Genomic DNA, 12,373 nt, shown 5'->3' on the forward strand with positions numbered 1-12,373 from the left:
GACAACATTATGGGGACCCCCTGCATGAAATACCCAGAATGGCCAATTATGATCAGGAATAAGATTTAAAAGATTTTTCAGTGTTCCTCACTTTTAAGAGTCTGCTTTGGAGAAATGCGTTGACGAACATGCTCAAAAATGTACCTACGTTTCAGTTAGCTAAATATGCTCAGCAGGGACCAATTAATACATTTTATTTATTTTTTAACAGGAAATATCCACCTAGATCATCAACTTTCTGAATGATCAATCAGTTTACCTCTAGTCTGGTGCAATAACAATGTAGCTTAGAAATCTAGAAAGACAGTAGCTGAAACAAAATGACTTTGCACTGCACGTTGGTCTAGCCACGCTCCACTAGAACCTCAGCAGGTTCAGCACTGGTTCAAGCAGTTTTGTGTTCTTCCAATCATAGTGCTCTATTGGTTTGGTGGGCATGTTACAGCGACTGAGCGAAAAAACCAAGATTGCGACGACTCATTTGAAATGGCTTTGGCACCAACTTTGGACTATTTAGAAATGGGCTTGACTTTGAGTCAAGAGCAAATAAAGCTACTTAAGTCCTTTTGTTACAAAACTTATGTATTTGCGTCTTCCTCTATAATGGATAATGAACTGCCATGATGACTGATATCCATAGTGATCACGTTCATTGTCCGATATGCGGAGACCATTTGAAAGATAATCGTAGATTTCGCCCTATGACTGGGTTCTGTTTATATAATCCAGGCAGCAAAGGTAGCTTCCTATTTATGACACCACCATGCTTTTTTATTATTTAAAACTGCTGGAATTTGTTTGGAGTATACCCAAATGTACCCCTCTCATTAGGCTGCCACCTTACCGTGGTGGAGGTGTTTGAGTGTCTCAATGATCCTAGGAGCTAAGTTGTCTGAGGCTTTCTACCTTTGGTAGGGTCACCCATGGCAAAGAGGTCTTAGGTAAGGGATCAGACAAAGAGTAGCCCAAAGACCTCTTATGATGAATTATATAAATGGAAACCATGCCCCCCCCCGAGCCCTCGTCTGGAGCCAGGACTGGAGGTGGGGCACGATGGCAAGCGCCTGGTGGCCGGGCTTTCACCCATGGAGCCCGGCCGGGCACAGCCCGAAGAGGAAACGTGGGACCCCTTCCCATGGGCTCATCACTCTTGGGAGGGGCCAAAGGGGTTGGGTGCAGTGTGTGACGGGTGGTAGTCGAGGGCGGGAACCTTGGCGGTCTTATCCTCGGCTACAGAAGCTGGCTCTTGGCACATGGAATGTCACCTCTCAGGTGGGGAAGGAGCCTGAGTTGGTGTGTGAGGTTGAGAGGTTCCGACTAGATATAGTCGGACTCACCTCAACGCATGTCTCTGGCTCTGGAACCAGTTTCCTTGAGAGGGGTTGGACTTTCTACCACTCTGGAGTTGCTCCCACTGAGAGGCGCCAAGCAGGGGTGGGCATACTAGTTGCCCCCCATCTTGGTGCCTGTAGGTTGGGGTTTACCCCAGTGAATGAGAGGGTAGCCTCCCTCCACCTATGTGTGGGGGGATGGGTTCTAACTGTGGTCTGTGCTTATGCACCAAACTACAGTTCAGACTACCCACCCATTTTGGAGACCTTGGAGGGGGTGCTGGAAAGCACTCCTTCTGGTGACTCCCTCGTTCTGCTGGGGGAGTTTAACGCTCACGTGGGCAACGACAGTAAGATCTAGAGAGGTGTGGTTGGGAGGAACGGCTCCCCGATCTGAATTCGAGTTGTGTTTTGTTATTGGACTTCTATGCCAGTCATGGATTGTCCATAATGAACACCATGTTCAGACATAAAGGTGTCCATATGTGCTCTTGGCACCTGGATACTTTAGGCCACAGCTCGATGATCGAATATGTTGTCGTTTCATCTGAACTGCGGCCGCATGTCTTGGACACTCGGGTGAAGAGAGGGGCGGAGCTGCCAACTGACCACTAACTGGTGGAGGATGCCAGTCAGACCAGGCAGGCCCAAACGTATTGCAATTGTCTGCTGGGAACGTCTGGCAGAGTCCTGGGAGAGGCGGGGGCCATTGAGCCTGAATGGACCCTGTTCCATTCCTCCATTGTTGAGGCGGCCGACCGGAGCTGTGGTCGCAGGATTGTCGATGCCTATCGTGGAGGCAACCCCCAAACCCGCTGGTGGACACCGGCGATTAGGGATGCTGTCAAGCTGAAGAAAGAGTCCCATCAGGTCTTTTGGCCTTTGGGACTCCAGAGGCAGCTGACGGGTACTAGCAGTCCAAGCGGAACACGGCTCGGGTAGTCGCCAAGGCAAAAACATGAGCATGGGAGGAGTTTGGTGAGACTATGGAGCAAAACTTCCGTACGGCTTTGAGGAGATTCTGGTCCACCATCCGGCGCGCCAGGAGGGGAAAGCAGTGTGCTACCAACATTATCTATGGTGGGGACGGTGTGCTGCTGACCTCTACTCAGGACGTTGTGGATCGGTGGGCAGAATACTTCGAAGACCTCCTCAATCCCACCGACACTTCTTCCAGTGAGGAAGTAGATTCTCGGGACTTTGGGCTGGCCTCTCAAATCTCTGGTGCTGAGGTCACAGAGGTGGTTAAAAAGCTCCTCTGTGGCAAGGCTCCAGGGGTGGATGAGATCCACCCAGAGTTCCTTAAGGCTCTGGATGTTGTGGGGCTGTGTTGGCTGACGCAGCTCTGCAATATCGCGTGAAGATCGGGGGAAGTCCCACTGGACAGGCAGACCGGGGTGGTGGTCCCCTTGTTTAAAAAGGGGGACTGCAGGGTGTGTTCCAACTACAGGGGGATCACACTCCTGAAGCTTCCTGGTAAGCTCTATTCAGGGGTTCTGGAGAGGAGGGTCCATCGGATTGTTGAACCTCAGATTCAGAAGGAGCAATGTGGTTTTCGTCCTGGCCGTGGAACACTGGACCAGCTCTATACCCTTAGGGGGATCCTGGAGGGTGTGTGGGAATTTGCCCAACCAGTCTACATGTGTTTTGTGGATTTGGAGAAGGCGTTTGACCGCGTCCCTCAGGGGGCCCTGTGGGGGGTACTCCGGGAGTATGGGGTAACAGGCCCTCTTATACAGGCTGTTAGGTCCCTGTATGACCGGTGTCATAGCTTGGTCTGCATTCCCGGCAGTAAGTCAGGCTCGTTCCCAGTGAGAGTTGGACTCCGCCAAGGCTGCCCTTTGCCACCAATTCCGTTCAAAACCTTTATGGACAGGATTTCTAGGCGCAGCCAAGGTGTGGAGGGCATCCGTTTTGGTGGCCTGAGGATCAGGTCTCTGCTTTTTGCAGATGATGTGGTCCTGTTGGATTCATCAAAGCATGATCTTCAGCTTTCGCTGGAGCGGTTCGCAGCCGAGTGTGAAGCAGCTGGGATGAGAATCAGTTCCTCTGAATCTGAGACCATGGTCTTGATTCGGAAAAGGGTAGACTGCCTTCTCCGGGTCAGGGATGAGGTCCTGCTCCAAGTGGAGGAGTTTAAGTATCTCGGGGTCTTGTTCATGAGTGAGGGAAAACTGGAGCGTGAGATCAATAGGCGGATTGGTGCTGCATCTACAGTGATGCGGGCGTTGTACCGGTCTGTCGTGGTGAAGAGAGAGCTGAGTTAGAAGGCAAAGCTCTCGATTTACCGGTTGATCTACGTTCCTACTCTCACCTATGGTCACGAGCTTTGGGTAGTAACCGAAAGAACGAGATCGCGGATACAAGCGGCCGAAATGAGTTTTCTCCGAAGAGTGGCTGGGCTCTCCCTTAGAGATAGGGTCAGAAGCTCGGTCATTTGGGAGGGGCTCGGAGTAGACCTGCTACTCCTCCACATTGAGAGGAGCCAGTTGAGGTGGCTCGAGCATCTGGTCAGGATGCCTCCTGGACGCCTCCCTGGTGAGGTTTTCCGGGCACATCCAACCGGGAGGAGAACTAAAGGTAGACCCAGGACACGGTGGGACTATGTCTCTCACCTGGCCAGGGAACGCCTTGGGATTCCCCCGGAGGAGCTGGCCCAAGTGGCTGGGGAGAGGGAAGTCTGGGCTTCTCGCCTTAGGCTACTGCCCCCGCGATCCGACTCCGGGTAAGCAGATGAAAATGGATGGATGGATATACCCAAATGTTGGATTAGTCTTGTCTTCTTAGTAGAAGTGTTAGATTAAAGCTGTCAGATCTCTGTCTTGAAGCTAAAAACGGGAACGGCTGATTGGTCTGACGGTACAAATACGTGGATATGAGTCACTTTCAAGACAGAAGTGGAGTTCAGGGAGAGATTAGCAAGATAAATAAAAAAAATAGTCAACTTTAAAGACCAAGTTCACAGATAAACCATTTTTTACTTCTTAATTTTGAAATATGATCAGCCACTCCGAGTTTAACACGCAGGCTAAACATGAAAATTGTCTTTCACCCGTATTTCCTGCATTAGCTTCTGGTAGAAAACAGACAAGGAAATGCCCAGATTCGAAAAGCCAGCCACATCTAAGTCACACTAAAAATCATCATTCATGCACTCACCCATCTTCGCTCTTGACAGGGAAGGCTGTTGTTGGTTTAGCATCCAGAAAAGAGCAGCAATAGCAACTCCACAAAATAATAGATCTGCTTCAGGCTTGTGTTATTTGTGGAGATAAAACATCAAAGCTGCAGAGTGGTAGAGTTGTGTTGATGTTAGCTAATCAGATGTCCAAATATCAGGAAACAAGACCATTTCCTAATTCCATGCTGTAGTTCTTTTTTAAAACACAGAGCAGTTTTGTTTACCTGTTTTCCCGCTACGTTTCGTTTGTTTTAAAAAAGAACTACAGCATGGAATTAGAGATACAACACAGCAAGAACACACCTAAGAAGACCATTTCCTGCCGTGTTCAGCTCACCTCTGCTCTGACGCTCTTCTACTTCCTGAAACAAGAGCGCCAGAGCTTTTCCCTAGAGAGATCGATGTTCATTTATACTAGCGACCACTGCAGATGTGTTGAAAAAAAAAAACAAGTGAACTTGGTCTTTAAGAGAGAAGGCTAATTGCTACCTGTTAAAAGCACACAGAAAGACTAGAGGAAATGTGATCCATCTACTGGAAAAGGATGGTATGAGATGAGCTGTGAATTTCTTAATTTTATGCCAAGTTTGCATTGGTTTAATAAAAGACTAGACAGGAATGCTGATTGGACTGAAATGCAGAAGACAAACATGAAAAAGGCACAAGTGAAAGTGAACAGCAGGTTGTGAATTTATTTACTTTGACTTCATTTTTGTTATTTACTCCACTGGTAGTGAACAGGAAGGTTGCCAAGATGAAAATGAAGACGCAAGCTTGAGAATAAAGTGTTTTTTTGTTGCTATTGGTTGTTCTTCAGGAAATTGCGGGGTGTGAAAATACACACATTTTTCCTGAACACACTGACATAACCCTTTGTGTTTATGAGCCGTCTACCTGAGAGTTGGACATGACTCCCAGGCCTTCAAGGGAGTGGCCATCAGGGCTCCAGCTGCCAACCTTCTGGGACATCTCCTTGGCACGAGCCGTCACCCATGACTGGCTTTCTGGGATCCTGCCCTCCACTGGCCTGCAGTGCACAAACACACCTTCCTGTTTTTGTTCTTTATTCAAACCAGACAGCATAAGAAACACAGTGGGACTCACAAGCTGTTTTCGGTGTCCATCGTTTCAGGTGGAGGCAGGGTGTTGTTAAGTCCCGGACCCCCGTCCTGAGACGGGGTAGGTGGTTCTACACGCTGAAACAGTAATGGCGTTCGATTCTGTTTGAGATATACAACATGGCCGTCGCCAGCTATCAGGCTGACTGACAGGAAAATGCAGGGAAAAGGAGCAAAGCAGGAAAAAAACAAAATATATATTTTTTGTCTAAAGCAAGGCCAGGCGGAAAACAATCAGGGAATAGAAACAAAATGAAGGAGTTCGAGAAAATGATGCTCTACAGCAATATGAAGAGAATAGAAGATAAAACAGGCAGGGACCTAGTAGGTGGAGCTCATCCTCTCAAACCAGAACTATCTATTAAAGAGAATAAATCATGTTTTTTTCCTCCGATAATCAGCTGTCATATGATGACGAATGCGGACAGGAACAGAGGGAAAGATCAATATGAAAAAGTGAAAAATTATAAACAGGAAGAGATAAAAGGCGAATCGTATTGAAATGTGATGGATGAAAAAGTAATTGACAGCTATCTTTATTACTCGAGTCGCTGCTGAATTAAAACCACAAATCCTAGTTTCAAAACTGTCCATTAAACAGTTGGACAATGCAAACAAACAAAAGAAAATATTAACGTCTCACATTCAATAATGATAGTCTGTGCAAGCGTCGTGTACAACGACACTTATACTTTCAGATGACTAACTGCATCATTAAAAAAAATGCCAAAAGGCAGCAGGTGGACTAAAAACAGAAGGAATGGACAAGTCTCTGGTGTTAGAGGGAATGAATTAAATGGAGTAAAAATAAGAGGCGTGCGTTGATCATCTAGGGAGCCTGTGATAGGAAAATTATCACGTGCAATAAGCAAGAGAAACAGGCACATTTTCATGACAGCATACATAAAATTGTTAGGGATGCACGATATATCGGCAACAATATTGGTATCGGCCGATGCTAGTCATTTTTTAACATATCGGTATCGGTCTGATAAATAAAGCTGGGACGATATTAACAGATATTTTTTCTATCTTGCTTCTATTTGTTTATCTGTTTCAGAGGGTGAAAGGGTGATGCATAATTGTTTAGTCATGTGACAGTGATTGTAATCATCTCAGAAGCGTAAATGTGTGTGGTGTGTGTACATAACTCTGCCTCCTGACATATGACCCACGTTAAACTCATGGACTGCTTGTATTAACTACAGCCTGTACATACTTATAGTCATAGAATATTCATAAGATACTTCATACCGTGTACATTATAACATACGTAATAGATCCATTTCTGTAATATACTTACACACCTGTATTATTGCTAATATATATTGTAATACATTGATATCACGGCTAAAGCACTTCTGGATGGATGCAAACTGCATTTCGTTGCCCTGTACCTGTACATGTGCAATGACAATAAAGTTGAATTCTATTCTATTCTATTCTATTCTATTCTATTCTATAACACCGTAAGTTGAGCTTTAATAATTTTCATTCTATACAAAATCTACTGATTTTCGAAGCATTAATGAGAGTACCGTATTGACTCGAATATAGGACGACCCCACATTTTAAAATTATTTTCAATGAAAAAAATGTCCTAAATTTTGGTCAATACTGTTTACAACTATAATTAATGACAAGAACATCGCTATGCATAACTAAGTCTAACTGGCTGTTTGATTGTACACTGTGACCTCCTCAATGCAGGCTCTGGAGAAACATCAACTGTGTTTTTCTCATGTCCATCTAAATGTACATCAGTTAATGTCTCTACATGGGGAACATCAGCATTAATAGCTTCCCACACATTGTCCTTCCTGAAAAGTCTCTTTGCTCTTCAGCAGATGGCGACGATTCCGTCTGAGCACCTGACCTTCTTCAGTCTTTACATCATAGGATCGTGGGCCTGCATCCTGAAGAACAATGGCTTTTCTGCCCCATACATTCTGATCCTGGATTCTCACAACATCATCCTTAGCAAGCAGTCCAAGTGGTCGCGTTGTCTTGTCATATTGCTGTTTTTGTTTCCATTTCTTAGCCACAAGTTTTTTCATCATCTCTTCATTTGGCTTGATTGCTTCATAGCAGGGTAAAGTTGCGCGTAGCTTTCGACTCATCAACAGTTCAGCAGGGGATAAACCACAGTCCAGAGGAGCAGTCCTATAGCTCAACAGAGCCAAATAAGGATCCGAGTTACTGTCTGTAGTAGGGGCTGCATGACTTAATTTTTTTTTAAAAGTCGACTGTCAAGTAATGAAAATTGAGTCGACTGACTAGTCGTTGATGACGTCATACACCTGAAGAGGCGCGGCAGCCGGGGGTGGGGGTGGGGGTGTAGGTTGGTTCGCTGGAGTTTTTTGACGATTAAAATTGCGCCCACATTTTCAAAGTTAAACACATTTCTTTTAACAACGGTAGTTTCCGCTTCAGCCCTCTCCCCCCTCCCCCTGCGCAGCGGCCGCAAACTCACTGATGCACCTGCAGCCTCTCAGAGTTTCTGCTGCTCTAAACATTAAAATAATTATTTCATTTTCTGTTCCTCACTTCTGATTACCTTCAATGGTGTCTTTGTTGCAACCACCAGGTACAAAAACTAACTTGTTTTTATTTGACTGTTTTTCTGTCCTGCTTGTTTATTATCTTCCTGCATCTCCTCTCAATCCTAAAGAAAAACTGCTACCTGGGTTCATATATATTCACCTTATGAGTTACCTTTGAACTGCAGTTCTAAAAGATCTACTGACCGCAAAAACAGCGGGGTGCGCTCTGCGCGCTGGCCGCATCAGTGAGGTCCGTCACCGGAGAACAACGTGATGCGCCCAGCTCCACAGCAGCGAAACGCATCAGGCACAAATAAAAGACAGAAAACATAAAAGGAAATGAGCTGACATTGCATGTTAAATTAGTTTTTGAGGTGGCGACACCTGATTTAATAATGTTACTGTGGCCGTGCTCAGGACGCAGATGTCTGGAGCGTGTCAACAATCAGAGCTTTGCATGCGCAAGCTGGTTAAGGTTAGGATGGGGGTGAGGGGAAAGTTAATTGCAAGAGGGTAAAGGTCACAATTTGGTCAAATGTCCGTTTTACGGCGGGTGTCAGTACCGACGCTCTGGCACAGCGTCGCCTGCCAACGTGCAGGGGCTCGTCACCTGCTGTCTTTTCCGAGGACTGCATCTTGCTGGTCATTATGACGTGACAGCGACTAGTCGATGACAAGCGTAAAAGTTCACTACAGAGCAGTGAGGTCGACTAGTCGACTAGTTCATACAGCCCCTAGTCTGTAGCCTTCTTTAGAAGCTGCTTGATGATGTGCACTCCTTTTTCAGCCTTGCCATTTGCCTGTGGATGTTGAGGACTTGATGTGACATGTTGAAACCCATACTCTAGCAAAGTTCTGCCATTCTTTGCAGTTGTAACAAGGACCATCGTCACTGACGACAGTTTCTGGTATTCCATGTCTAGCAAAAACGGACTTCACATGTGTGATGACATTGCTGGCAGTTGTACTTGTGAGCAACGCAATCTCAGGAAAGTTAGAATAAGTCTATGATTAACAGATAATCTTTTCCATGTAAGTGAAAAAGATCTGTTCCCAACTTCTCCCACGGTGAAGTAGGAAGATCAGGAATCATCATCGGTTCCCTTGCTTGTCTGCTTTCAAACGTTTTGCATGTGTCACACTTTCCTACCATGTTTTCAATGTCTCTATTGATACCAGGCCAATACACAGAATCCCTAGTCCGCCGTTTACACTTTTCTATCCCGAAATGTCCCTCATGTATTCTTTTGAGTATATCATGTCTCAGACTTTGCGGTATCACAATCCTACTACCTCTCAACAATAGTCCATTGGCCACACTGAGCTCTGATCTGACATGATAGAACTTAGAGCAGAATCCTTTGGGCCATCAATCTTGAATATTTGCCATCACAGTTTGAAGCTGCTTGTCTGCAGTCGTCTCTTCAGAAATCTGCTTTATCTTTCCTTCAGACACTGGCAGAGACGCCATCACCATATTGACATGGTCCTCTACCTTCCTTTCAGTGGAGCTCATGTGACCCATCTGCGATGCTCGAGACAGAGCATCAGCTAAAGCTAAATGCTTGCCTGGCGTATATATTAGATAAAAGTTGTACTTCCGCAAATTTCATGACAAGCCGTTGAATCCGTGACAACATCTCATTTAGATTCTTCTTGATGATGGACACCAGAGGGCGATGATCTGTTTCAACTGTAAAGGTAGGAAGACCATAAACATAGCAGTGAAAAATCTCCAGTCCATATGCCAATCCAAGACACTCTTTCTCAACCTGTGCATATGTAACTTCAGCCTTGGACATAGATCTAGAAGCATAAGAACTGGCTTCCAGCTCCCCCATCAGCTTGAAGTAAGACAGCCCCAAGTCCATCCTTTGAGGCATCCATTGAGATCTTCAGACTTTTAGTTGGATCAAAATAAGCAAGTACTGGGTGAGTTGTCAGTGTGGTCTTTAAATCCTTCCATTCCTTCTCATGCTTCTCTGTCCACTTGAAACCTACAGAATCACGAAGCAACTCCCGCAGCGCTGATGTCCTCACTGACAAGTTGGGTATGAATTTTCCAACAAAGTTCATCATCCCCAAGACTCTGAGCACACCTCTCTTGTCTGTCTGACGTGGCATGGTTGCAATGGCTGCTATTTTTCTTTCATCTGGCATAATTCCGTCAGCAGACAGTTTGCCACCTAGAAAAGTTATTTCTCTCACACCAAAAAGACACTTGGCACGACTAAGCTTCAAACCATTGACCCTCACCCGGTGCAGTCTTCGGTTATGTTCCTGCAGGGTAGAACCCCAGATGGCATCATCATCAACATAACAACGAACACCCTCCAGCATGTTTTCCATGGCACGATGAAAAATCTCAGATGCTGAAATGATGCCGAATGGCATCCTGAGGAATCTGTATCGGCCAAAATACTTTGAACTTTTCTCATCCAGCTGTATTTGCAGAACCCTTGTGCTGCATCTAACTTTGAGAAATATCTGGCTCCAGCCATTTCACATACAATCTCTTCTCGCTTTGGTATCTGGTAGTGCTCACGCTTTATGCTTCGGTTCAAATCACCAGGGTCCATACATGGGGCAGCAGTAGCTCAGGTGGGTTTGATTCCAGCTCCCGCCAGGGGTATCCTGCTGTTGTGTCCTTGGGCAAGACACTTCACCCAACTTGCCTGTGTTAGTGGTGGTCAGAGGGGCCGACGGCGCCAAATGGCAGCCTCGCCTCTGTCAGACCTCCCCAGGGCGGCTGTGGCTACAAGTAGCTTACCATCACTAGCAGTGTGTGAATGTGAGAGTGCGTAAAAGCATCTTTGGGTGTCTAGAAAAGCGCTATATAAGTTCAATGCATTATTATTATTATAATACTCTCAGGTCATTAGTGACGTTCCTCTTGTCCACACACCATTGAGTTCACCCACTCAGTTGGTTCCTCCTCCTTGGTGATGACCTTTAACTGTGACATCCTGTCCAATTCCTTTCTTAAACGGTCTTTCAGCGGAGCAGGGACTCTCCTTGGTGCATGGATCACCGACATCGCATCTTCATTCAACTGAATGCTGTACTGTATGTGTATGGTCGGCATCTCAGGCCTTTGAACACATCTCCATAATGATGCACAATGGAGTCAACACTCCCTGGGTGTAGACACACTGCTTCTTCACAGTTGATGTGAAACACTCTTTTCACCAGATTCAATTTCTTAGATGTAGCACCACCTAGCAGTGATTCACGTCCTTCTGGAACAACAGTAAACAGAACATCACACTCTTTGCGTTTCACTGTTACTCTAAGTCTGCACTGCCCGAGGCTTTCAATGTCCTTTCCATTATAGTCCTTTAATAGTACTTTGTTCTTGAGTATCATGGGCTAAAACTTCATGCCTCGAATCTCTGTCATGCTGATCAGATTAACTTGTGCACCTGTATGAATCCTTAGTGTTACCAAAGCCCCATTTATTGGAAGGGGAACACACCACATGTCTTCTGGGCACTGGTAACTGTCATCTGCCTGATTGTGCACAGTCCTTACATCTTCACATGACACCAAGCCCACAAAGAAAGTTTCACTTAAATCAGTCTCTTCAACTAGTCTCACTGATTTAGGTTTGACTTTAGAGAGACATTGTTTGGCAAATGATTATTCCCATGACATTTTAAGCATATTTTCCCATAAGCAGGACACGGTCGAGGTTGATGTCTGCCACCACACCGCTTACAGGTGTACATGTCACCTTTGCTGATCTTTGAGGCACATTTTTCTTCATTTTCTTTACCACAGCCACTTTAGCACTGTCATGTACTGCTGTGACACTTGTTTCAAAGGTCTTTGCATGCTGCAGAGCTAGCTCACTGGCATGACACAGTCTCTCCGCTTCATCCAGAGTTAGTTTGGCATCTCTGAGTAGTCGTTCTCTAGTCCGTTTATCATAGATTCTATACACAAGCTGATCCCGGACCATAGAATCTTTTAACTCTCCAAAATCACATGACTGTGCTGTCAGCTTCAAATCAGTCACGAAGCAATCAAATGCTTCTTCTTGTTGCTGCGTCTGAGAGCGGAAGACATACCTTTCATATAGTTTTTCTGTGGCGAGCAGTGTCCATCAAACTTCTCAATCACCTTGTCACACTTGGTTCTGCCCGCTGCTTCTTCAAATTCAAAGGTGTTGAAGACTTCAATGGCTTGAGGACCAGCTAC

At 45.7% G+C, this 12,373-nt stretch overlaps 1 protein-coding gene across 12 annotated transcripts in view; it reads right to left on the bottom strand.

The window, feature by feature from the left end:
- Positions 1 to 12,373, bottom strand: part of cacna1aa (calcium channel, voltage-dependent, P/Q type, alpha 1A subunit, a) — a 147,211-nt gene that overhangs the window by 20,748 nt on the left and 114,090 nt on the right. For 10 of the 12 annotated variants that reach the window (XM_070542058.1, XM_070542057.1, XM_070542055.1 and 7 more), the window contains 2 exons: positions 5,617 to 5,732; positions 5,407 to 5,539 (listed from right to left, as the gene is read on the bottom strand). In XM_070542058.1, the coding sequence (XP_070398159.1) occupies positions 5,407 to 5,539; positions 5,617 to 5,732 (249 nt within the window). The remainder of the gene's footprint in view (positions 1 to 5,406; positions 5,540 to 5,616; positions 5,733 to 12,373) is intronic. The other 2 variants (XM_070542052.1, XM_070542054.1) reach the window with 1 other exon arrangement.

Source organism: Nothobranchius furzeri, chromosome 12 (genome assembly GCF_043380555.1).
Source record: "Nothobranchius furzeri strain GRZ-AD chromosome 12, NfurGRZ-RIMD1, whole genome shotgun sequence".
Classification (NCBI taxonomy): Eukaryota; Metazoa; Chordata; class Actinopteri; order Cyprinodontiformes; family Nothobranchiidae; genus Nothobranchius; species Nothobranchius furzeri.